Below are 26679 nucleotides of genomic sequence, written 5' to 3'. Positions count from 1 at the left end.
GGCCGACTGCCACTTCCTCTTCTGTTCTCAGAGGGCATTCATAAAAATGTAAAAATACTCAGCCTCATCCCAACATTTCACCCTTAGAATGATTTGTTGTATAATCAACACTGTTAAACAAAAGAGCAAAGTTAGTTAAAAGTTGGTTATGAAAATGCATTGTTCATAGATAAAGATAGTAGGCCACTCTGGTGATTGGGGCAGCTGGCAAGGCTGAGGCTACTTTTCAGTTGCCTGAGAGATACAGGATCCAGTGGCATGTTGAGAAGAGGAGGGAGTAGCTGGCAAAGACGGGGTGGGATTAAGTTTTAACACCACTTTAACTGGAGGATTCGTGATCTCTGTAGACTGAGAAGCCCGGACATTTTAAATATGTATTGCGTATTTTTAAGAGTCACATTTTCAAAAGAAAACTTTCTGTATGATGATTAACAATATACAGACTTATCTGTGAATAAGTATTTTATTAACAGTAATAAACACCCCTCCTTTAACTGCATTCAAGATGTGCAATAAAAACGGTGTACAGCCAGCCGTTCATAAAAGTATGTTTAGGTGATACCAAGTATTTTACCATAGGTAGCAACTCATGATCTGGAAAGTAACAAGGTGAAGCAATTTTCCTTATACTTAGTGACAGGCAAACAGTCAAGTTAAGGCTACAAAAACAAGCCATTATCCCTATATGGTTATAAACAGTCAATGCCGATTAGTTCTCCCAAATCAGCTTCAGGTGTGTGGTGATCAAATATTAGTTCTCCATATACGCAACGTAATTCACATGCAATGAGTAACCATCAATGAGGCAAAATAAAAAACTTTTAAAGACTCAGCAGAGGCGACTTTCAGGTATCAAAATCATACTAGCTACAGACCCCTAACAAAAACTCTTTTAATGTAGGACAACAAACCACATAGGATAATGAGGAAAAGCTGAGTGTAGTAATGATTAGATAATGTATGTGCTTTATATGACAGTCTAGTAAAAAACACGAGTTGGCGCACACCCAAAAATGTTTGCAGAGGTGCTGACTGACACCCTGAAGAAAGCACTGAGTGCTGAAATGTTGGTTGTACCCAAATTGTTGGGAGCATATTGAGTGTACGAAATTCTTTCTTTTTACATGCTTTATATAACAAAACACTTGGTCTATCAAAACAGAATTTACAGAAATAATTCAATGTAACAAAAAGCTGATCAAGATTCAGCTTCAATCCTTGGCTTTGAGGTGGGGAGTATAACTGTATGGCTCACAAGACATGTCAGTTACTGGCATTAGCTGGTGGACACATCACTGGATTAGGGTCATGTCCAAAAGATTAAAAACTAGGCCTATTTCATTATGTTGCTGATCTAAAATGTGCAAGAAAGTCCAACTGGGTTTCATTGATCTTCTTCAGTAGTGCTTTTCCTGCAAGTAATCTTTCATCTTGTTTGGCAAAGGCAATTTCTGGATAAGGTCAATCCGTGTGTACTGACGGATGACAAACCGACAGAGGTACTGCATGGAACGCACCTGCATAAACCTTGAGATAGGGTTTGTCAGTCTGACAGGATACGTGGCAGTCCCTGGTGTACGAGATCGTGAATAGCAGAAGGCTCCACTCTCAGAATCTCTGATGGAATGTTCAATGAGTTCCACTATTGATATGTGACCCTCCACATCTGGCTGTTCGTAGAAACTGAAACTGCCATTGGAGTGTTCGATCCTGGTGTGGAGGGTCTTACCCTGTGACCGAAAGCTCAAGCTCAAAAGATAACGATCATCGGAGCTGTCTCGCACCAAGAATGACCCATCTGGTAGGCTAGCAAGTTTTTCCTCAGCTTCCCAACGCGTTATAGGACCCCAGTACCAACCCTGCTTGGCCAGTTTCTTTAGCTCTACTGTAAGGCTGGTTACAATCATGGGCCCGCTGTGCTGAACAGCATCATAAACCCTGCCAACGCCAGGGGCTGAATTGGGATCAAAGTTGAGATGGTGCATTACTCTCTCTGCACCATGCGAATGAGAAGAACCACCATATACTTGGAAACTCCTTCGGATGTGACTGCCAGGTAGCTGAGGTAGCAAAGGGGAGAGAGGAGAATCTATTCTAGAGTTTGGAATAAAGACACCTGCAGATTCATAGAGCAGTCTATTCACTGATGGGTCCATGAATATGTCTGGTGACATCAGCTCCTCCTGGTCAATGGGGTCTTCCGCTGCATGAGGAGGGAAGCCCTCGGGCTGAGGCACCTCATCTATTGGAGAGGAATTATCCAAGCCTTTTTCAAGGTCATCATCTAAAGGCATTGCATAGTGAATATAGTTCTGAGGTGATAGTCCAATAATCGCAGGCACATTTTCAACATCAATATCTAGATGCAAATCACAATTCTGAGGCTCAGTGCTCTCAGATGAATCCTGAAAAGGCCTATCCATCTGGGGGTCAGGGAATACTTTCTGAATGCCATAAAGAGATGGGCTGGGGTCTGATGAGTGTATCATAGCTTTCACTTTCCCATCCATTCTAAGGCATGTTTCCTCAGAATTCGCTGCCCTGAGGGCCCATGGCGTGGGGCTATAATGGTGACTACTAGATCTTAGATGGTGCTGTGATTTTACGTCGTTAAAGAAAATGGGTGCTGAGGAGCACGAGAATGTGTCATCTTCACAGGTTACGGATGTGGAACTTTCTTTTATTTTACTTTTCTGTTTTGCCGAAAGCCTCCTTTTCAGTGATCCCATAAGACTCTCACTTTTTGAGCCGTTCTTACGGCCTTTCTTCTCCTCGTGATCAAAATCGTTACAAACAAGTTCTTTGCTGTAACATTTTCCAAACATTGAATCTGTTGAAAAGTTGGTATCTGAATTTGGCTGTGGTACAACATCCTCTCCCTCCTCTTTGCCTTTTAGGTTGAATGACTTTCGTATTGTTTTCAGACTAATTTTCTTCATTTTGGAAGTCCCTCAGACATGTGGGGATCTCATAGATGTGTGGATGGCCACAAAGGTTGTCCTTCAAAAGCAGTCATCCCTGAAGAAGAAAAAAATCCCATTAATTTATTCCACATCAAGACAAAGAATACATATCCTCAGTAGTTGTCATAACATTTCGAATACCGCAGTCTTATCAATCATGGCTAGCTACCTTTCTACAGTAGCCTGTTTTTCCAACTGCTGGCGATATCTATGAAGAAGCCCAACACTACAGATACATCCTGCTGCTAGTACAAGTGTTTGGATGCTAGCTAGCTAGCCAGCTAAGGTGGCCACCCAAGAAACAAAGAGGGCTAGCTGGCTAGCTTCTTTCATACTTCGATTAACTGTTGATATTACCTGTCATCTTCTGTTAAAAACGGTTTTCCCAGTAAACTGTCAAGATCGATGCATTTTGAGTTCGCTGGGAAATCAAAGCACTTGGCTTGGTTTTGACAGCTAACGTTACTGCCTAACGACGTTAGCTAGCTTCTGACAGGCTGCTAGCCAGGCATCTAGCTAGCTAACTGGCTTTAGAGATCCCACACGATACAATGTAGAAAAAGCAATACAAACTATGTCTAACTGGTTAGGAAGCTAGCTAAATAACGTTATATATATTTGTTTTAATATTCCTTGCAGAACTGCTGTAGCTAATAAGTTGCACATTTGTAGCTATACTTAGCTAATGCTAGCTATCTAGCTAGAACTTTTCAGTCTCCCTTCCTGTCGTTGTCCTTTGTTTACATGACTATTGCATTGTGGGAAAAGAGGTAAGGAATTCCTCAGATCTGAACACATTGATAATCACTTCAATTTACATGTTCATTTTCATATTTAGCCTACACAATAAATTTGGTGTCACATATTTGATTTAAATCAGCACAAAACCTTTTAAAAAAAAACCTTAACCTTTGTTTTAGAATTAGATTCCAAGGGTGTATTCATTCTGCCAATTATGTTGCAAAACCTGAATTTGTCAATATAAACTCTCGTTTTACTCTGTTTGCTTCCATTTCCTTATTGATGGTAACCGGTTTCCGTAATGAATACGCCCCCGAGGTTTATTCATTAGTAGGATTTGCAAAACGTTTTGTAAAGGAAACCGTTTCCCGTTTACTCTAGGAACCTAATGGAAGCAAACAGAGAAAATGGAACGAAACGAGGAGGGACCTACCTACATTGAAAATGTTTTTCGTTTGGAGTAAACGGTTTTATTGTAAAATTATTGTAAGAGTATTTAGCCTATATAGGATATTTGGGCAAAATACCTAAACAGGCATGGTATTTAATTTTAATATTGATCCTGCATGTTAGTTTCCTACTTTAAGTCCTTCCATGCCGTGGAAGTCCACTGCTTCATGTCTCATAGGCCTAGGTTTGAATGTTTGCTTAGTAATGGAGGATACATAGATTATTAATGTTCTACAGAACTGTTGCTTTTGGACAGCATGAAATAAAAAAGAAAACACAGCAATTCCACTCCCATATCCACAAGAGCTCCCAAATGAACTTTTCAGACAATGACAGCACTGTCCATAAAAAGGGCTTCAGGCACTGCTTTGTGCACTGTATGGTCCCGAAAGTAAAACATGTTTGTTTTAATTGGAAAGGATGTAAAAGATGCCCAATGCGTATTTCGTTGAGAAACTATGTTATGCTCTAGAAATTATCTTTACCCTTAAAATTAAAGTACAGATTGAGGCAGACATTGCTTTCATGCTTTTGAGGAGAATGAGTTTTTTTCAATATCATCTGACTTTATACTGAGTCACGAGGCAAGTGGTGGTGCAGCCAGATGGGAAACAAGCATGAGTAATTTGTGTGGTCACTGGGTCAAAACTCAAAGCCCTGACAAGTCATTCTTTAACACAGACATGCACCATGGCGGCTGTATAATGGGAGCAGACAGCATACGCGGCAATACGGTTAATTAGACTGCAATGAAGCTCAGTATGAGAGAGCTCCCAATGACTCAAATCACAAGCTGTTCCAATCTCTCCAAATTAAGTATATCCCAGCATCTCTGAGTGAGGTGAATGACAGATCACAAATGAACACTGATTGTTCATGTGAACCCTCATTCTGTTCACTTTGGGGGGAGTTTAACTAAGATCTTGATCACTGAGGAACATAGTTAACTTCTTGAACTTGTAAGAATAATAGACAAAAAGTTGTTGGATATAATGAGCTGTAAATTAACTCTCTCTCTCTCTCTCTCTCTCTCTCTCTCTCTCTCTCTCTCTCTCATTATTTCCATTTCTCCACCTTGATCATTTTGTGCACTTTGAGCTTGAGGGTAGGTGTTAAAAGTAACTAATGTCAGCAGAATGAGTTTGATCTCTTCTCATCTCTTCCTCTCCCAGTCCTAGTCGGTTTGTTTGTTCTTTTGACCCCTCACGTTTCTGTATCTGCTTCCTCTCCAATATTTTTCTGCCCCCCCAGGCCTGGGGTGCCACCCACTGCTGGAGAAAGGCATCCTGGGAAAGTGGGATGCTGCCACCAAGAGGTGCAATGGCATCTCCGCTAAAATATAAAATCTTAAAGTAATTCAAGTACCCCCAGAATGTAGCTGATTACATTTAGCTATTTCTTTACTTTCTTTGATTATTATAAATGATTATTATAAATTGTGGTTTGATCAGAACGAGACGACACTTGAGATATTCCATAGGGACCTTTCTCTGTGCTCTGTATGTTCCCCTAATGGTACATGAGTATACATACATTACATTATCTTCAGTGCTTTGACAGAACTTTTATCCTGCAGAGGGCATCATTGTCATTGTTCGTTTGCACATACCTCTAGACATAATAAGTGTACAGTCCCACTGGGCAAAACTGGTTGAATCAATGTTGTTTCCACGTCATAAAAAAAAAATCAATGTGAAAACTGATTGGATTAGAAAAAAGTCATCAACACAAGGGAATTTCTTCAAACTTTTAACCTAAATCCAATGATATGATCAAATTCTTTGTTGATTTCACATTAAAGTTGACAACTCAACCAAATAAATAAAAACTAGATGTTGAACTGACATCTGTGCCCAGTTAGGTGACTCTAAGTAACGGAAGTAAAGTACATAAACTCAGGTCTATTTTCTAGCCTGGTTCCTTATGTAGGCGGAAATCGTAATAAAAAACAGGTGAGGGCTGGAGCTGGCAATTGGTGCTGGTTGTTGGCACCATTCTTTTATGGCTTGGCAGCTGCATGTTGATCCTGCACCCCCATTTCATCAAGACAAAAAGCTACTATTTTATACTCCTTATACTCCACGATTCTAGAATGGTTTATGTGTGAATGGTGAAAAAAAGGAGAAATCAAAACCCTCCTGTAAACAGAAAAAGTTCAGGGATGACGTGGGGAGTGAGGCCCAGCCCCTTGGTGACTATATTCTTAAGTGTGTAAATTCTATTTGTAGCCTTGCTTGTTGTTTACAGTCTGCACTCCAAACCCAAGAAACTAAATAAATATGGAGGCTTGGACAAATTCTTATGTCACTACAGAGGTTATTTTGAGTCTCTACTGTGCAGTGAAAATGCAAGTGGGTGATATATTGTGTAGATTAACTTTTATATACACTACCGTTCAAAAGTTTGGGGTCACTTAGAAATGTCCTTGCTTTTGAAAGAAAAGCACATTTTCTGTCCATTAAAATAACGTCAAATTGATCCGAAATACAGTGACGACATTGTTAATGTTGTAAAAGTCACTTTGCTCCCACACACTGACTCGGTACCGGTGCCCCTGTCTCTAACCAGAATAGAAAGAGGAGTGGGAGGCCCCATGCTCAACTGTGCAAGAGGACAAGTACAATAGTGTCTAGTTTGAGAAACAGACGCCTCACAAGTCCTCAACTGGCAGCTTCATTAAATAGTACCCGCAAAACACCAGTATCATGTCAACAGCGAAGAGGCAACTCCAGGATGCTGGACCCCAAACTTTTGAACGGTTGTGTATTTCATACTGTAGGGCACAGTATCTACAATTACTTTCAATTGCATTCACAATGCAGGTCTCCAGTCAGAAAGCATGTTGTGTTTGTCAAAAGAAGTAAAGAGTAAACCAGTTGCCCCACAGAGGGGCTAACTGATGCAAAGCTGAATGTTTGTAAGACATACTGTATACTGTACTGTACTGTACACAAGTGACTAATTAATGAGTATTAGTATAATGAAAGTGGAGGCTCCACAGAGGAGGAAAGGGAGGACCATCCTTCTCAGTGAATTTCATAAAAACAAAAATAGTGAAAGATTAAAAAAGTTATTATTTTTTAGATAAAACTATACTAAATATATTCACGTCACCAAATAATTGATTGAAATACACTGTTTTGCAATGAAGTTCTACAGTAGCCTCAATAGCACTCTGTACGGTAGCACCATGGTGTTGCCGGAAGACAGCTAGTTTCCGTCCTCCTCTGGGTACATTGACTTCAATACAAAACCTAGGAGGCTCATGGTTCTCACCCCCTTCCATAGATTTACACGGTAATTATGACAACTTTCGGAGGACATCCTCCAATCTATCAGAGCTCTTGCAGCATGAATAAACATGTTCACCCAATCAAAGAATCAGAGAATGAATCTAGTACTGAAAGCATGTACTACAGCTAGCTAGCACTGCAGTGCATAACATGTGATGAGTTGTTGACTTAAAGAGAGAGAAAGACAATAGTTGAACAGTTTTGAACAAATACATTTCTTTAAAAATGTAGAATAAGCAAGAGAAATAGAGAGAGCTAGCTATATTTCATTGTATTTCACTTTCACTTAGCTAGCATATGCCGCTAGCTAGCTTAGCCTACTCAAACACCAGGCTCAAACAGAGAGGGTTGCTATGTTAGCTCGCTGGCTATGGCTATCCAACACTGGAACTCTTCCAAGTCAATGTAAGCTTTTGGTTTTATAGATGTAATGCCACCGAGGCTGCCGGTGTAACCGCTAAACTGCTTGCTGACTGTAGACTGTACTGTATGATTGTAGCAGGTTTTCTAACATGTTAGTTTTGGTAGCTATGTTGTCTAAGACATTAGCTAATATGGTGAAAACGATGTAGGCTGTGTGTAGCAGTTAGCGGTTATGATATAGTTTGCCTTCGAAAAGTTTTTTTGCCTGGTCACAGACAGCTGATGTGTTGTTCACAAGTGAAGGGAAAGGTGAGAGGAGGAGAGCGCATAGATGCAAGAAGGAATTTATACAACAAGCAAAATTATCATGCTGTTTGTATGTGATGATGTGAAAGTGAACTGTGTTTGAGTGTGGTCAGGGGTGTATTCATTTCACAGATTCTGTTGACAAATGTTTCTTAGACAAAAGCAAACGGAGAAGAACATACCAGAATTTGTCCAATAGAAACTCTCATTTGCAACTGTTAGACTAATGATTACCAACTAGAACAGCCAGATGCAGGCAGGAGTATGCAAGGTGGTATTGAATGTGTCACTGTCTGTCACCTTGATTACTCTAATTTGTATCTCAACCTGTGCACCTTTCATTCATAGGCTGGGTTGTAGCAACCTCATGATGGGTATAGGGACAATTAGAGTATCATGTAGTAGCCTAAACCTATCACTGTTACATTGAACTGGGTGAATGCAATATGAATGAGAGTCATTCAATATGCTGTAATAGAAATAAGGCCATGCTCATAAAAAAAAAAAAAATGGTCTCCCTCATCTTAAACGTCACGACCGCCACTGGTGAACACTTATCCTGCAGTGTGCTGCATGGGGGGTAGCCTAATAACAGATGTTACAAAAACAGATTTAATGAATTTCATAAATATTAAGATGAAAATAGTCTCATCATTTATGTGTACTCTGCTCAAGGCAGCGACAGGAGGGCACCAATAAAGTGTGCCAAGACGTTAGACAACTATTCTGGGATTTACGGAAAAAGTTTCATAGGGTTCTTTAGGGACAAACAGTAGGGGCATGAAAATAGTCCATAAAGAGTTGACTGGTTCTACTATTGCAGTGCGAGGCTGTGGGGAATATTGCACGGTTGCCACACTGGCAGTGGAAGTCTGTGTGTGGGATACCAACAAATAGGGAGAGAAAGAGAGAGGCTTGCCATCATCACAACTGGGTGGGTGTGTGTGGAGGAGGAAGGGTGATGAGGTCAGAGCAGGAGGCTGCACATGTTTGATCCACTATGTAGAGATGCAGGAGAACCTTATTCTAACTCTGAAATGCTCATGTTGTGAATAAAAACTTGCGTTTTAAATGGAAATTGAGAATAGTTTGTTGTTGCATTTCCTACTTCAGAATATGTACCCTATGGGTTGTACTCTATAGGCTACATGTTCTGAAGTGCAGTGTTGGGGTCAGAATTGAATTGAGTGGGAAATTGCTCTTTGATTCCAATTCAATTCTTGCATTTGAATTGAACACATCTCACAAGACACAGAATTTGAAATCATTTCCAGACTACTGTAATTCCTAAAAATAAATTGGGGGGGAATTTCGTGACATGTATCCTATCTATTGCATGTGAGAGTGAATTTAAATTATCGCTGTTATAAATAACACATTATCATTAGAAAACCAGCAATGCAAATATAATTACTCTCTTCCAACTAAACACAGCTGGCAACTATGTTACCATAATAATGGTTAACTCTCTCAGGGAGTACAGGAATGAGGCACTAACCACCACAACACTTATTTTTCTGGAGTTAGTGATTGTTGCCCCATATACAGTACATTATATATGTCCACCCAGAAGTCAACCTCAGGAGCAAGCTATAAAGCATGAGAATGATTGTACAAGTCATATTTAGAAACCACTCACCTCTACACACCAGCTAATGTTTCTCTAGCGGTTAGCTGCCTTGACATTTCAAACATACTTCAAAACTCATATAATTACTGACTATATTTTACATACAGTAGTTGTACTGTACAATAAACCAACATCCACAATCAAAAATATTTTAAAAGTTCTCACACTCTAACTAGTAACATAAATTATGTCATTAGAGGCTCAGGAGTATATTGGATCAAGTGAGATAATTCTATAAAGATATAAAGTATCATGATTGCACAGAACCCAATGTGCAAAAACTGGTTGAATCAACGTTGTTTCCACATTTCAACAAAAAAACTCAACGTGATGATGTTGAATCAACGTGCAAAAATGATTGGATTTGCTAAAAGTCATACATTTTTTTCCCACCAAATGTTTTACCTAAATCCAATGGCATGGTCAACTTTTGTTGTTGTTGATTTCACGTTGAATTCACGTTAGTTGACAACTCAACCAAATGTAAATCAAAAGTAGACGTTGAACTGATGTCTGTGCCCAGTGGGAACACTGTTCACTGTACTGTACTGCACTGTACTACAGTGTGTCAAATTTAGGAGGGTTATACTATAACAACATTCATTTGATGGAGCTGATTTCTACTCACAGCAACCACAGACATTGGACAAGCATTAACAAGTACTGGAAGACATTCATCAAATACATGATAAACACATAATATTCTCCAACTTTTTTGATTGATTATTATTTTATTTAGTATCAGGTATACTATTAGCAGTCGCTACAGTCCAAATGAAAGGAAACTAATCTAATTTCACCAAACAGCACCTCTGAGATGGTGATGTATATATCCTTGTGCGGGTCTGTGACGGTGGGGTCTTTTCATGTTGTATAACACTCCTGCAGCAGTGAACAGTTGGCATCTTTGCCAGTGGACTCCTCTGCAACACTGCCCTGTGAATTTTGACAGTGTTCTGATGCATGCCTCTTCTCTCTGGAGAGTGGTGCGGAACTCAATGAGGCCATCAGCAGCTCTCTATCAGCCCTGGTCCTCTTCCTGGAAAAGTTCCTCTCAGTCCAGCCCCCCGGTCACTCAGCAGAATGGTGGTGATAGGGGGGGTTGTGTGTTATAATGGGTCACCACTACAGTACAGTGTATACAATGTATTAACCATAGCTTTGCACTAGCAATGGAAGCTAGTATGTAATATCTATTTCTAAAGAATGGATAAAAGTTTATGGATAAAGGTCAACATGTCTGTCCTTTTGGATTCCCTTGTTTCTATTCCATATTGAAGTAAGTCTGACCCACTTACAGCTTTAATATTTAACCATCTCTTATGTTGACTGACTATATACGTAGTCTAACAAGAGCTTTTGACAAAATTAGAGAATAGGGTACATTATCTTAGATATGATCTTGCCCCTTTAAAAAAGTTACAGCATTAGTTAAAATGCGTTATCCGAAGCAAACTCCTTTCAGACGAAACTATTGAGTAAAATATACTGAACTTGAATCTCAACCCTTACATAAAGCATCCCACAGAGGGTATGTGTGTGTACGGGTGACTGACAGAGACCTTTCAGCTGGGGTTGACCACATCTGTGGCAGGCGTGGGGGAAATGCATCCAGGGAAGTGAGATCGAGATCAACACACACAAAGTCACTCTTTGTCTGCTCTACCTAGCGCACAGCCAGTGGGCCCGAGTAGTTTAACATAAGGGCTTGCTCAGCTTTCATTCTTTACTGCTCCTGCCTGGAAAGGATATGGGCTTTCTACAAATTCTGTTTTTGAAATGTTGAATATGAGTGCCTGAGTTCTGTGGATAGATGAACATGTGTAATAGCTGTATAATGTATATACAAAATATTATTAATGTTTCAACCAGATAATTGGGTTTAGAAATATGAAAAGCTACTACTGAATACACCAGGATTTAGCCCTTTATCCCACAGTAACGCCCTGTGAACCTGACAAACACATGTTAGATCTAGGACAGTAAGACAGTACTCTTTCTGCCATCCAGACAGGGTACCAGTAGTTTCCAGTACATTAATGGTGCCTTTCTAACAACGTGAGGTAGTGCTTTATAAACTACATACCATACAGCTACTGTATTATGAACAGTAGCAATCAATGGAGAGCTGATAAGGTTTTCATGAAACATACAATAATTGCTATACTGTATGTTCAGCTAAAAGACATGCTATGAAAGTCCCAACTGTCCTTCCAGAATTGACCATTGATAACAATGATTTCTTCACAAATGTAAATAAATAATGCATATTTTGGGTGTCTCACCATGTGGTTCGTGCTATGAAATTCTCTGACGCACTCCTGGCCAGCCAGGCTTGAACTGTAAAAATCTATGAATAAGGGCTATACAATTTTGTATCATGAAATATAACATCAACATCAATCATCAAAATGTATAAAATACTTACACATTTTGTAAAAACAATACAAGATTTGAAATATCATAGAATTAAAACCTTTACCATGCATGCACATTGCATATTTTTCTGTTCTGATACAAATATCTATGAGAGATTGCAATTTGTTAGACATTCAACTTATTTACAACATGTTATATACATCCAATATACAGTCTTAAAAGATCTACATTTGAACAGTGTATCTTTGTATATGTTGTGATCATAGTGAATTGAACAGCCTTGAGAAGCTGAGGTGCAGCTTAGCAAGAGAAGGAAACCATAAGCAGTGTAATTACTGGCCGTGAAATGACAAGTGCTCATTTTCATTGCCAGTGTCCTTGCAATGTGGATTCAAATGACTGCAAATACTCTGAATGCTTTGCCACCTGAGGGATTCTGTAGGCTGGGAGGAAGAATGGACACTTGTGTAAGTTTGCATTCAGCTTAGAACAGTTTACATAGTCAAGCCAAGGTACAGTATTTGACACTGATTTTAGCCTATAATGTATCTTTTATTTGAGCTTTATTTAACTAGGCAAGTCAGTTAAGAACAAATTCGTATTTTCAATGAGGGCCTAGGAACAGTGGGTTAACTGCCTTGTTCAGGGGCAGAACAACAGATTTTTACCTTGTGATTTCTGGGATTTGATCTTACAACCTTTCAGTGACTAGTCCAACACTCTAACCACTAGGCTACCTGCCGCCCCAAATCTGACAAGGCAAAGAGTTTTTCTGACCACATGAGCCGACCAAGAAAAAATCCTGGTCCCTAGCCATTACGCATCCAAAAGCATTTGCAACAGAGTCAAAACCCCACAATTGGCACGCGTTTCCCTTATTCATGTCCCTTACCTTTCTGAAGAGATTCCGTTCTGATAGCTACCGCTGTACTGTCTCCTCTTGTCCACGGGCTGCACATCAAGGTAGCCTCCTGAGTCATTCTGAATGACACCAGCATGGATGGCTGCTCGACATATACTGGATTTCTAGAAAAGAACAAGGTAGGTTAGCGTAAAACACATGCCGGTTCTATGAGAGAAATAAAATATTTGGAGGCCATTGTCAGACATACAGTATATACATACATACATACATACATACATACAGACAGACAGACAGACAGACATACATACAAGGACTTACATCTGAATACCATTGTGTTCCAATGACTCTGGCACGAGTCTCATGCAGACAATTGCGGGGGCAATACATCCTGGTGGGGGAAAAATATCGATTAAACACGGTATCAACTTTACAGTAGAAGGTCAAGTTCGGTTTATTAGAAAGTGACCTCTTTCTTTACCTTGGACAGTGCCGTGAAGGTTTTTTGTAGGGACAAAACCGTGCAACGGTGGTCTCACATGTGACTGCTTTTACTGAGGAGCAAAGATGCCACAACGTCATTCAAACAATACATGCATTACTGAGACATAAAGGTGCACAACATGATAGTAGACCAGACATACCTGGTACAGTAAATACGTTGAAGGCATTTGCACTCCTGTTCATCCTGTAAATTTGAATCATTTGGTGTGAAAACGTGTCACTTGTTGGTTTGGCTTTATGACAAACATAGTGGAATGAGTAAAACAAACATAGTGGAATGAGTTAAACAAACATAGTGGAATGAGTAAAACAAACATAGTGGAATGAGTAAAACACACATAGTGGAATGAGTAAAACAAACATAGTGGAATGAGTAAAACAAATATAGTGGAATGAGTAAAACAAACATAGTGGAATGAGTAAAACAAACATAATGGAGTGAGTAAAACAAATATAATGGAATGAGTAAAACAAACATAATGGAATGAGTAAAACAAACATAACAGAATGAGTAAAACAAACATAATGGAGTAAGTAAAACAAACATAATGGAATGAGTAAAACAAACATAACAGAGTGAGTAAAACAAACATAATGGAGTGAGTAAAACAAACATAATGGAGTAAGTAAAACAAACATAATGGAGTGAGTAAAACAAACATAATGGAATGAGTAAAACAAACATAATGGAGTGAGTAAAACAAACATAATGGAATGAGTAAAACAAACATAACAGAGTGAGTAAAACAAACATAATGGAATGAGTAAAACAAACATAACAGAGTGAGTAAAACAAACATAATGGAATGAGTAAAATAAACATAACAGAGTGAGTAAAACAAACATAATGGAATGAGTAAAACAAACATAACAGAGTGAGTAAAACAAACATAATGGAGTGAGTAAAACAAACATAATGGAATGAGTAAAACAAACATAATGGAGTGAGTAAAACAAACATAATGGAATGAGTAAAACAAACATAACAGAGTGAGTAAGACAAACATAATGGAGTAAGTAAAACAAACATAATGGAATGAGTAAAACAAACATAACAGAGTGAGTAAAACAAACATAATGGAATGAGTAAAACAAACATAGTGGAATGAGTAAAACAAACATAGTGTAATGAGTAAAACAAATATAATGGAGTGAGTAAAACAAACATAATGGAATGAGTAAAACAAACATAGTGTAATGAGTAAAACAAACATACTGGAATGAGTAAAACAAACATAATGGAGTGAGTAAAATTTTAACTCACGCAACAGACTGAACACCATTTTTGTACGACTTTGTGAAATGTGATTTTCTTCCTTGTCTTGTAATGTCCAGCCAGCCTCCGCCATCGTCTATGATTCCAGCGTGCAAACCAGCTCCGCAAACACTTGATTGCTGAAAAATTAAAATATGTTTCACTACTCTTTATACCAGGGTTCCCGAACTGGCGGCCCGTGGGCCAAATCATTTTATTTGGCCCCCCAAGTTTAATGAGCATATTCATTTTTTTGTGTGAATTTTCATTGTTGGACATAAAGCACCGTAAAAACACCAGGAAATCAGCTCCAACTGATTTTATTTGAGGAAATATGTTCCCAAGTTTTCCCACAAATAAATAGAGAGACATATGTGATCGTATCCCAATGTAATTACTATGTTTTTGTCAGGTACTATATCGGTTTGCACTTCTTCTTATTGTGGTCAATTTGCAGTGTACAAATTATTTATAATTATGTTCCGGCCCCCTGACCATCCTCGGCCTGCAGTTGAATTTAGTTGGGGACCCCTGCTTAATGTATTATGACAGTATACTATGGCCATCCCAAACTGTTCAACTCCCGCTCTGAGGGGTCCAATACTGTTCAAGAATTAGAATATGTGAGCAAAATGACTAAAGTTGTTTTATATCATTATTTTATATCCTACAACTTGTGCACTGAGAATAGACAAAACAAATTGACATATACAAAATGGTGTTTTCTTTTCATACCATATCATAATACCCAGTCCCTATTACTTTTCCTGGGCTAGACAAGCATCCAGGAAGACACTCGTACCTGCAAGAAGAAACAATAGTTATAACTCAGCTTTGACCAATTCACAGGAATGAGTAAGAACTGGTAAGTGACAGCATCGACTGTCACTTAGTGAACAACTTAAGCCTACCTACAGTATTACTAGTGTTTCTTATTTTCAATGACGGCCTAGGAACAGTGGGTTAACCGCCTGTTCAGGGGCAGAACGACAGATAGATTAGTACCTTGTCAGCTCGTGGGGTAACCTTCCGGTTACTAGTCCAACCACTAGGCTACCCTGCCACCCCAAACATAATGGAATGAGTAAAACAAACAGGCCTACCTACAGTATTATTAGTGTTTCCTTTACAACGTAGGCCTACCTACAGTATGACTAGTGTTTCCTTTACAACGTAGGCCTACCTACAGTATTACTAGTGTTTCCTTTACAACGTAGGCCTACCTACAGTATTACTAGTGTTTCCTTTACAATGTAGGCCTACCTACAGTATTACTAGTGTTTCCTTTACAACGTAGGCCTACCTACAGTATTACTAGTGTTTCCTTTACAACTTCGGCCTACCTCCAGTATTACTAGTGTTTCCTTTTCAATTTAGGCCTACCTACAGTATTACTAGTGTTTCCTTTACAACGTAGGCCTACCTACAGTATTATTCGTTTTTCCTTTTCAACGTAGGCCTACCTACAGTATTACTAGTGTTTCCTTTACAACGAAGGCCTACCTACAGTATTACTAGTGTTTCCTTTACAACGTAGGCCTACCTACAGTATTATTAGTGTTTCCTTTACAACGTAGGCCTACCTACAGTATGACTAGTGTTTCCTTTACAACGTAGGCCTACCTACAGTATTACTAGTGTTTCCTTTACAATGTAGGCCTACCTACAGTATTACTAGTGTTTCCTTTACAACGTAGGCCTACCTACAGTATTACTAGTGTTTCCATTACAACGTAGGCCTACCTACAGTATGACTAGTGTTTCCTTTACAATGTAGGCCTACCTACAGTATTACTAGTGTTTCCTTTACAATGTAGGCCTACCTACAGTATTACTAGTGTTTCCTTTACAATGTAGGCCTACCTACAGTATTACTAGTGTTTCCTTTACAATGTAGGCCTACCTACAGTATTACTAGTGTTTCCTTTTCAATTTAGGCCTACCTACAGTATTATTCGTTTTTCCTTTTCAACGTAGGCCTACCTACAGTATTACTAGTGTTTCCTTTACAACGAAGGCCTACCTACAGTATTATTAGTGTTTCCTTTACAACTTAGGCCTACCTACAGTATTACTAGTGTTTGCTTTACAATGTAGGCCTACCTACAGTATTACTAGTGTTTGCTTTACAATGTAGGCCTACCTACAGTATTACTAGTGTTTCCTTTACAACTTAGGCCTACCTACAGTATTACTAGTGTTTCCTTTACAACTTAGGCCTACCTACAGTATTACTAGTGTTTCCTTTTCAATTTAGGCCTACCTACAGTATTATTAATGTTTCCTTTTCAACGTAGGCCTACCTACAGTATGACTAGTGTTTCCTTTACAACTTCGGCCTACCTACAGTATTATTAGTGTTTCCTTTACAACTTAGGTCTACCTATTACAAGTGGTTCCTTTACAACGATCACGCAGCTTGGTCTCACAGTCCATCTGTTGACCTTTAAAAAGAAGAAAACCAATTTAGATCACTTAGATCTTCTGGCAGTCATTCCAAATATAAACTTATCTGTCTAGTGACAGACATGTCCTACTGTACAATGACATTGTATATGAAATACAGTGCAATCAAATGGGAGATAAATTCTTACACATTTGCACTGTGCTGACCACCTCATTCCTCTCCACGTTGTCATTGGATGATGGTGTTGGGGGCAGTGGTCTCGCCCGAGGTTCTTGGGCCCTCGGTTCTGGCTGCGACTCCGGCTCAATGTAATTTGTCTCTTCTAGTTCAGGGGCAGGACGTCTCTGTACTCCGTTCTCTGAAGAAGAACAAGAGCCACATCACATGTTATATGCCCTGCAAAACAAAAATGTGAAAAGCAACCAATGTGTTTTGCACCAAAAAAGCAGCCTACCTTTGTAGCAGAGATTGTCCCTACAGCCTCCACCGTAGCTGGGCGGACAGGCAGAGCACGGGGTGCCATGTTTGTATGGGGCATGCCCCCACCAGTTTCCCCTGCACACAAATTACATCATAAAACACACTGAACCTTTTGACTCAATCCCTCCCAGTTCCAATACACTACATAATATACAGCAATTTGAACTTAATAAAACATTTTTGTGGGGGGGTCAAACATAAGAATATATTTTTTTAAACTGGAAAACTTACGGCGGTGAGTAGTTGCAAACCAAGTACACAGCTTTAGTCCAAATCATGCCCCACACATTCATATTGTAGCACACATTGATAGCGCATCCAATATGGCTGCTTGTTGCCCAAACCATCTGCAAAGACAGACAAAGTAGCTCCCTTCAGATAATGGTCCTCTCAGACTTCTCTGTCCTTAAATAAAGTCTTATGATATTGTCATAGGAAACTCTTACCTGTGTGTAGTGAGTGCAGACGGGACCAGAACATCTGAAAGGGCAGTGTGGGTTACATTCCTGTGGATAGGGATAGCTGTAGTCTCTCACTTCATCATACCAGGCTTGGACGTGAAATGTTGGTGGTCGGTCTCTGAGGAAAGTGGAAAAAAAACAATTGAGCTAACTGGACACAACCCATGGCAATATGTCAGTACTCTGTACTCTATTGTTTAATCACACATTTGTTGCCTCATGAGTTTATATGACCACACAACTGTCATTCATCCTGTTGAAGCCACCCAAAACACAGCATCTAGGAGTAATCATGTTAGGAAATGGATATACAGTACTACTCTATAATGACATAATGCATATAATCAAACTGGTCATCTCTTCTGTTATTATACAGACCTTCCCCAGTGAGCACCCAGGTTCTGTCCAATCTGGGTTAGCATGTGTTGTGGTCCATGCTCCCACAGGCAGGTGTGTGCCCAGTGTTCAGCACTCCTCTCCAGCTCCGTATCCCAAACCTTTCAAATGTGAAAGTCAGAGTTACTCTGATAAGCTAAACGCATATCTGCAGGCTCATCAGATTCGTGCTAGAGCTACTGAGACTAAAACGCTTAAAAATGCTTGTATTAGTGTTACTTAGACTCTAGAAATACAGCATTCTTGATAAACAAACATTGGAAATGCAAATCTTAACATTCTTCCCAGAAAGTATTGGGGGACCTGATGGCATTTTTAGTACTACTGGCCTCTTTGCATCAACTCTGCACTAAAGTGCACCAATCTGCACATGATACAGATCTTGTATTGGGTCAAATGACACTATAAACTATTTGTGCGCCACTTGTTTCTGACAAAGAGCTAAGTAGATATGATGTGAGGAATTCTAATGTTTCTGCCAAGCTGTAGTAAAATTGTCCATTAGAAGAATAGGTGTAGTGTGCTGCTGTTTAACTGCACTAACACCCATCAAGGTTAATTGAAAAAGGTGCCAGTCGGCTTCCCTGTACAGTCCTAATGTCTTCCATGTGTAGTACATTACATGAGTGATATCTGCATTATGCACTGCTTAGGGTTAGTGCAGTGGGCTTGAAGGAAATGGACATACTGTAGGCTTGGATCCTAATCTCTGTTTATACATGGAAATCGTCCAAATTGTCCAAATAGTGTTGGATATTTACATTAAGACATCGAAATGATGTCCTCTAAATGGCAAATCCTTCGTGTTCTTCTCAACATTTACAGTTAACCCCTCCATCTGGGAACAGTACTTTACATTGCTTCCAGGAATCCTTTGCAGAAACCTATATTTGATCAACCATACTTCAAAGGATGATGCTCAACTGTTAAAAGTTTGAGTCAACACAGACCCAGCTCTGTTGCCAAAGGCAATTAAATAAAGACTAATATTTGAAAATGTGAGTTTAAATGGTTGAGGCAGAGTGCACAATAACAGTGGAAGAGAGAGCTGGTCGGTAGCCAAGGCAGGGGCCAGAGCTCGAGGTTTGACAGGGGCAGTAACATACTGGCTTTATTGCTTGGCTGTTGGTCAGGCTTGTTTTTAGGTTTTGAAAAAGTACTCAATTTTCATACTTGAGTAAAAGTAAAGATACCTTGATAGAAAATGGCTCAGGTAAAAGTGAAAGTCACCCAGTAAAATACTACTTGAGTAAAAATATTTGTTTTTACATAAGTATAGTTGTGGAAAATTCACTCAATTGTCATACTTAAAAGTAAAAAGTAAATGCTAGATGTCAAATTCCTTATATTAATTAAGCAAACCAAACGGCACAATTTTATCATATTTTTACATTTAGGGACAGCCAGGGGCAACACTCCAACACTTAGACAAAAATATACAAATGCAGTATTTGTTAAGTTAATCTGCCCAATCAGAGGCGATTGGGATGACAACGCATTATATTGGTTGGTGTGTTGTGAATTGGACCATACTGCTGTCCTGCCTGAGCATTCGAAAGTACTTTTGGGTGTCAGGGAAAATGTATGGGAGTAAAGATCTACATATTTTCTTTAGGAATGTAGTGGAGTAAAAAAATATCAATTCTCAAGTAAAGTACAGATATTTCTAAAAAACTACTTAAGTAGTACGTCAAAGTATTTTGACTTAGTTACTTTACACCACTGGCTCTCAGAGCTTGGTGTGAAACCTCTGCATTGGCCCTGACTTTCCAAATGTGATCTGCTGAAACCATTCTGGTTGAATGGGTTTGAGAATGTTCCAGATTCTCAAGCCTAGATGTCTTGAGTCTATGAACAAGTATCACACGTTAGCTTAGATGAAGTATGAGTGCAAAATACGTAACTAACACTTGCTTCAATCTGTAGTACTGTACAATCTCCTTCTTCAGTATGAGCAAGTGTCATATTCCAATTGCCTACAGTCCAGCTTAGGAAAACCTAAACATAACATAAATATAGCAGACACAGATGATCCTGGTTTAGCTTTCTTACCATATACTCCATATTTGAAGCTTGAGGATAAACTTGACCTCTGAGCTTGTTGTGCAAATCGAGGATGAGGTGCATATCACCGTCAGTGATGGCTCTCTTCCCTCTCTGTTTGGACACCCACCACTCATCATCTTTGTTCATATACTTCTCCAGTATAGCCTCCAGGTGAGTAGAGTTAGGGATCTCCATAGAAAGTACTGTTTGGGCAAAGAATAGCAACCCAAACCCTCTCAGCCAGTCCTGAGGTACACCCTTCATGATGATGATCAGCCTCTCCAGCCTCGGTGGTTCACTCCAATACAAAATCTGTATTCTGTCGGCTAAACAAAATTAAAAATGAAATAGAATATGATGGTTGGTCAAGCATTCAGAGATCTTTATTCAATTTAATATTAATGGTTATTGATTTATGCATTCACTTGAATGTGAGAACTGTTGAATTATCACATCTCTGGCACAAGGATATCATACATTAGAATTAGAACGATAATAGTGTACATGGCTTTGGTGTATTTTAAGCTCTTGACAGTAGGTCAATTGCACTGTTCACACAAAAAATACGTTTTTGCCAAGCACATGCAATATTTCATGAGCATGCGTATTGCGTGCGAAATTCTCTCACAGGCTACAAGGCAAGGCAATTCACCTCCGATCCTGTTGTAATACAAAGTCATAATTCAAAACAGTATTTTTCGTTATCCCAGTGTCGAATATATATATATTTTTTAAATGTACCTTTTACCAAAACGTTTTGTTCAATCTGGTCAACTATCCCCGGGAAACAATGTCCATCCAGCTCCAAAAGTTGTATTGAAGCAGAATGGTGAACATGAAAGCTACTCTTTATACATCCTAAGATTTAGGAAATCTATAGGAGCCTAAATATACGTAATAAGTAAGTAAGTTCGGATATCGTACATCCACCAAGGAATCTCGAGCGTACCTGTATAATCATTCAAGTATGAACGCTCACTGCGTTTATATGCCAAATTTAGATTTAGCGATGCGTAACGCCGCAGACCCCGCCCTTGGCCTCCTCCTGTGCTCCCAGATTGAACTATTGGAAGACTCTGGTTCTGATCCCAGCCATCCCACTCAAGTTACAGCAAGGTAAACTTTGGGTAATAAGAGCCCACTCACATGTACATTTAGTATTTCTTTAGAATAGTATTTCTGTTTATGTTTGTTGGTAAGATTTTGAGATGTTCAATTATCACATTTACTGTAATGGGATTTGAGTTGAATGGATGAATTAACTATTACTGTAATGTACACCCCAAACATCACTGTCTATGTTATTACAAGCCTCTCTAGCTTTGTGCCTGCATCCATGACACAAAGAAAAGCTTCTCTCTGAACTTGCTGTCCTCCTAAACTCCCTGTTAAGCAACACAACCCAACTGAGCTCTGCAGCTTAAGGATGGCCAAACCCATCAAAACTGATTAGGCTTGTTCCACTTCAGTGAGCATCAAGCCAAGTTTGAGAAACAGACTCTGTTCCTCAGGTGGGTATCATGGAGATAGCTGGTATCCTATGGGTAGAGGGCATTCTGTGCTCCCTGTTTTATGAGTGCCTTCCTGGGCATCAGACTCTCAGCACCTTAGGTCATGCTGACTTCAATCCTGCCTTCCTAGTAAGATGTCTAGAGGAATCAACCCACATGACCAAGAAAAGTCCACTCAGGTGGAAATGAAGTCAGTGCCCAGCTAAGACCTGTAAAAGGTTGCTGTACAGTACCATGGTTGCTTCCAGGTGACTGCATTGATGGGGTAACTTGTACAAGCAAATACATTTTGGGTGAATAAGTACCACTGCCAATTCAAAGTTGCCTACTAAGGGAATTTTAATCCCATTGATAGTCCTCTTCAGTGCTTTAAAGTAGAGATTCAGACACTCCATGCTAGGGGTCAATTGGGTTCTAGCACTGCAAGACTCCAAGTCAGTGGGGAACTGAACAGATCCGAGGCCTAAACAAATTCTCTGTAATGATGTTGACCAGGGACATTCTTTTGATTTTATTAAGCAGTGTACAGAACGTTTCAGCAGATAGTTGACATTGTGTCTAAATAACATTTTCCTGTGTTGTTTTCCCTATTATTAATTTAATTACTTGTCTTTGTGTGACTTATGTGCAACATTTCCATAATTATCAGTCTTCTGTCTTTAGTCACAGGGACATTGTTGAATATTCACAAGGGAATATTCCACTGCAGGCAGAGTTTTTTCACTGCACCTTTTATACCTGCTGTAAACTGTGTAGCCCATGTGACAAATACAATTTGATTTGAGAAAAAAAAGGTTTACTTTGTCAGGCTTGCCCTCTGGTGTTCTCCTTTCCTCACTACAGCTGCTAAAACCTCTTCTGATGCAGTTGGACATTCCAAACACACTTTCTCAAGCAAGACAAACAGTTTAGCAGTCTTTATTCTATAATAATGGTAACAGGCCATAGCAATTACATGAACACAAATATAAGTGACATTCAACGGTGTAAAAATATGAAGCTTCATGCAAATAAAAACAACGACATGTAATTCATCTTCTGGAAAACACTTCAGAAGTACTTACAAAAATACAGTAAATCTTTAATAAAACAATATTTATCAATGTTGAAAATGCTACTGACATATGGTACAGTGAGCTGGAGTCGATCGATCCAATATACTCGTCTTTATAATTATGAGGAAGCTTATTAACCACTGCCTAGTGGAGGTATTTGTAGGTTTGACCTCTGTACCAAGTAGTCAATCAAAAGTCACCAACAAAAACAACATGATTGCTGATCAATACATTTGACCATCAATATGATGGTAAGACAACAATAAGTTGTATGCTACAACATAACAATGTATGATACTCATTTACATCTCAAAACCAAATCAAATGTAGCTTATAATTCAAAATGTGTAATTGTATAAAAAGGTACATTGTACATATAAAGTACTTGGGGGAAATACATCTGACATTTGAAGCAATGTGAAATTATGATATCTGACAGTTCATTATTAAAACAGATGTCTAAATGGTTTACTTGAACCAGTACATGTAGTTGGATGTTATTGCAGGGAAACATAGGTTGTTACTACATGAGCCTCCATAGCTTGGTGGGCATGCTGAACATGGGATGCCAACTTTGTAGGGAGGTTCTCCTACCCAGTTCCCCCTGGAAAAGAAATAGTAATAATGTGTCATTCTTGTTGAAGTTGAAAGATGCTCCCCTGGGCATTAAACATATAATTTTCCAATTTGAATTAATGTAGTAGTCATTTCCCATTTCACAAATCTAAAGCATAATAGCAGCTATACGTTTGTATTTTGCATAAAATAGCCTTGATGCTTTCATAATGACATCAGTTTACGCGAACACCTATAAATCTGTTCTCATTCGGTCTGACAATGAGTTTCTAAAATGTAAGAGAGAGGATATCAATCATTCAGCTGTGATAAGTGGAGCTTGTTAAGGTATTAAGCAGGACTCACTTTGGGGAATAATTACAGACCAGGTATGTTGCTTGTCTCCACATGGCTCCCCAGACAACCATGTTAGAGCACGTTTGAACTGCACAGCCAACTCTGTTCGTTGTAGCCCACACCATCTGAATATCAGTCAGATAAGTCTTTTGAGGATAAAAATACTTTCCTGAAAAAGAAGAAACTCCAGCACCCTGGTTATCCTGAATACTGCACAAATTATTGAATTCATCTCGTAGAAGCAATGTTTAGGTCAATAGACCTTCATCAGGGTCTTCGTCAGGAGAAGACTACCCCAAACATTCCCAAATCTGAAGTGCCTAGATGGCTACTGTACCTGAGTGTAATGTGTACACATCGGTGCAGAGCACCTCATTGGACACCTAGGGTTGCAGTCACGAGGGTATGGAAACATGTAATCATTGACTTCGTCATACCAAGGTTTGACCAGCTGCAGAATGGAGCGATATCTGGAAGAAACACATCAAGTACATTCATTTTGTGCCATAGTCAACATTGCATGAGGTTGGACTCAAAGATGGCATTGCTCGGATCCCCCTCAATCAATAAAAACAAATAAAATATTGTATCAACACGTGGTCAGTTGATATATGATTGACACATGCCAGGCTTTACATACCCCCCTGTTCTGACCGACAGGTTCTGTCCCAGGTATCTCAGTAGAAATGGTGGTCCATGTTCCCAGAGACACGTGGCTGCCCAGGCTTCAGCAGATCTGGCAAGGCCTTCATCCCACACCTGTATGTGTTGCAGACATGATAATGCATTCATTGGGATTGAACCTAAAAGTGCACAAAAACCATGCATTGTGAGCTGCTCTCATAAATATCTACCTGAATTACCTTGCATGAATACAAAATGCACAAAACTGCTCATCAGTTATATGTTGATACCGAATAGAAAGAGTAAAGCTTCTTGCAATGATATCGAATAGATGCCAGAATCCCCCCCCCCCCCCCCCCCCCCCCAAAAAAAAGAGAAAAAAAATGTGACCATGAGCACACTGATTTTATGTAGTAAACTTATGTTTCCAGCAGGGTGAGCCATAGACCAAGCCATAGTAGGCACATGACTCATGATGCATTCCTACATTTTAATTGACAAAAAAAAGTTATACAGTAAGTTATCAGATCAAATCACAAAGGCAACACTACGCCAACAAATCTCAAATAAAAAGTAGCCTACTAGTTTAGCATGTAAAACATTTTCAATTGAATCTCAATTAAAAACTTGCTCTCACCATATACTCCATATTTGCAGCAGGTGGAAAGACGTTTGCTCGGACTTTATTGTGATAGTCAAGGATGGCAAGCATGTCACTTTGTGAAATCCAGCGTTTCCGTCTAGACTTGGGGATGAGCGCAGACACCTGCGCGTTTAACGTTGAGTTCATGTCGGTGAAATTGGCTATTGAAGCGGAATCTGTCGAGTTATGGATGAGCCATCCACTTGCTCCACTGACTATGCAGAACAGGACCACATTGGTAAAATAGCACATGCCTTTCATTCTTCTCCCGTTTAGTCACGTACTGTAAAGAATAAAGAAAAACAAAGAAATAACAGTCTCGTTTGAAATAAAACAGGCAGCCTACATTACTCTGGATAATTATGTCATGCTCTTGAATAAAAACGCAAAGGTAGAAAGATCACATTAATTCTTTAAAAAATGTTTTGGCAAATAACTATACTATTCAAACTATCACTTCCCTGGTTAGATTCAAAATATAACATGAACGTTTGATCCAAAATACATTGTTGAATAGCCAATGTCTTACCCGCAATTCAGAAAGTCTCAGATGAGCCTGTTCAAAGTTGTACAATTCCCTTCTCTGCGTACTCTGTTCAGTCCCTCTCACTCTACTGCGACATGCCTCTGCCTTGGCCACGGTTTTTATAATCTGTCATTGCTCAAGGAGCATATGGTAAACAGTGTCTGAGTTGTTACTGTCAACATTATATCATTTGTATGCTACTTGTAACATTGTTTATTGCATGCTTATTTATTGAAAATCAAATTGCATTACATTTAGGTCAAGTTAGGATTATATCCTTTATATTACTGTAATAGCAAGGTGTCTTCTTCATGACTTCACTCAGTTGGTTGTCAGCATCACAATGCCATGCTTGTTGTTCCCGATGATATTGTATTAGTTATCAGTCCATGGTGCAGTTAACTTTCTGCTCTTATTTGAAATTGGATCAGGCTCATGCCCTTGAGCAACAAAACCTTGTCAGGAAGAGACCAAACACTGATTTAGATAGTCTCAGCTTTTCCAACTACAGTATTGCAAGTAATTTTCCTGGTCTGAGGTCTCCTGTGCCTAGGGATTCTTGTCATGTTCATTGTAATGGAAGGATTACACTTGTTCAGTGGCCAAATCTACTGCCTGGGCACTCTCCCCCCTCCCCCTAGAATAAAATAAGTGCCAAGTTGAAAAAACCTCAAGAGGGTCATAATTTTCTTTGCCATTTGGAAATGAACTGAAGCAAAGTGCTTCAGTGATTTACCCCATCGTTTCTGTTATTTTGCTTATTTTGCTTAGTGCTTTTGAAAGTTTTATTGGAAGAATGACATACTTGTTTTCTTCCAAATAGTGCAGTGATATAAAAACTTGGCTGTAAACTCAGAGCCGTCTTTGAGTTC

At 39.2% G+C, this 26679-nt stretch overlaps 3 protein-coding genes across 5 annotated transcripts; all 3 read right to left on the bottom strand.

The window, feature by feature from the left end:
- Nucleotides 1-450: 450 nt before the first annotated feature.
- LOC110530365 (suppressor of cytokine signaling 6) lies at nt 451-4006 on the bottom strand. Of its 2 annotated transcripts, none has more exons than XM_036985994.1 (2): nt 3873-4006; nt 451-3018 (listed from the first exon to the last, which is right to left on the bottom strand). In XM_036985994.1, the coding sequence occupies exon 2, from the start codon at nt 2937-2939 to the stop codon at nt 1398-1400; it is 1542 nt and encodes a 513-aa protein (XP_036841889.1). In that variant the 5' UTR covers nt 2940-3018; nt 3873-4006; the 3' UTR covers nt 451-1397. The 2 variants fall into 2 exon arrangements, with proteins under 2 accessions (XP_036841889.1, XP_021469027.1); XM_021613352.2 differs by lacking the exon at nt 3873-4006 and adding an exon at nt 3321-3740.
- A 6457-nt stretch (nt 4007-10463) lies between these two features.
- Nucleotides 10464-21544, bottom strand: LOC110530364 (cysteine-rich secretory protein LCCL domain-containing 1). Of its 2 annotated transcripts, none has more exons than XM_036985992.1 (15): nt 21285-21544; nt 20543-20862; nt 18473-18591; nt 18080-18212; nt 17865-17980; nt 17608-17708; nt 17341-17511; nt 17130-17190; nt 15482-15548; nt 14756-14886; nt 13632-13675; nt 13469-13541; nt 13309-13378; nt 13018-13151; nt 10464-12568 (listed from the first exon to the last, which is right to left on the bottom strand). In XM_036985992.1, the coding sequence occupies exons 2-15, from the start codon at nt 20798-20800 to the stop codon at nt 12517-12519; spliced, it is 1530 nt and encodes a 509-aa protein (XP_036841887.1). In that variant the 5' UTR covers nt 20801-20862; nt 21285-21544; the 3' UTR covers nt 10464-12516. The 2 variants fall into 2 exon arrangements, with proteins under 2 accessions (XP_036841887.1, XP_021469026.1); XM_021613351.2 differs by having other exon boundaries at nt 21278-21542.
- A 1391-nt stretch (nt 21545-22935) lies between these two features.
- On the bottom strand, nt 22936-26394 carry pi15b (peptidase inhibitor 15b). The gene is made up of 6 exons (XM_021613350.2): nt 25811-26394; nt 25276-25564; nt 24655-24773; nt 24352-24484; nt 24024-24139; nt 22936-23706 (listed from the first exon to the last, which is right to left on the bottom strand). Exons 2-6 carry the CDS (start codon nt 25540-25542, stop codon nt 23571-23573), a joined length of 771 nt encoding a protein of 256 aa, XP_021469025.1. The 5' UTR covers nt 25543-25564; nt 25811-26394; the 3' UTR covers nt 22936-23570.
- Between the last annotated feature and the right edge of the window lie 285 nt (nt 26395-26679).

Source organism: Oncorhynchus mykiss, chromosome 8 (genome assembly GCF_013265735.2).
Source record: "Oncorhynchus mykiss isolate Arlee chromosome 8, USDA_OmykA_1.1, whole genome shotgun sequence".
NCBI classification, from domain to species: Eukaryota; Metazoa; Chordata; class Actinopteri; order Salmoniformes; family Salmonidae; genus Oncorhynchus; species Oncorhynchus mykiss.
The sequence above is the reverse complement of the archived record's forward strand: the minus strand, read 5'-3'. Positions and strand labels throughout refer to the sequence as shown.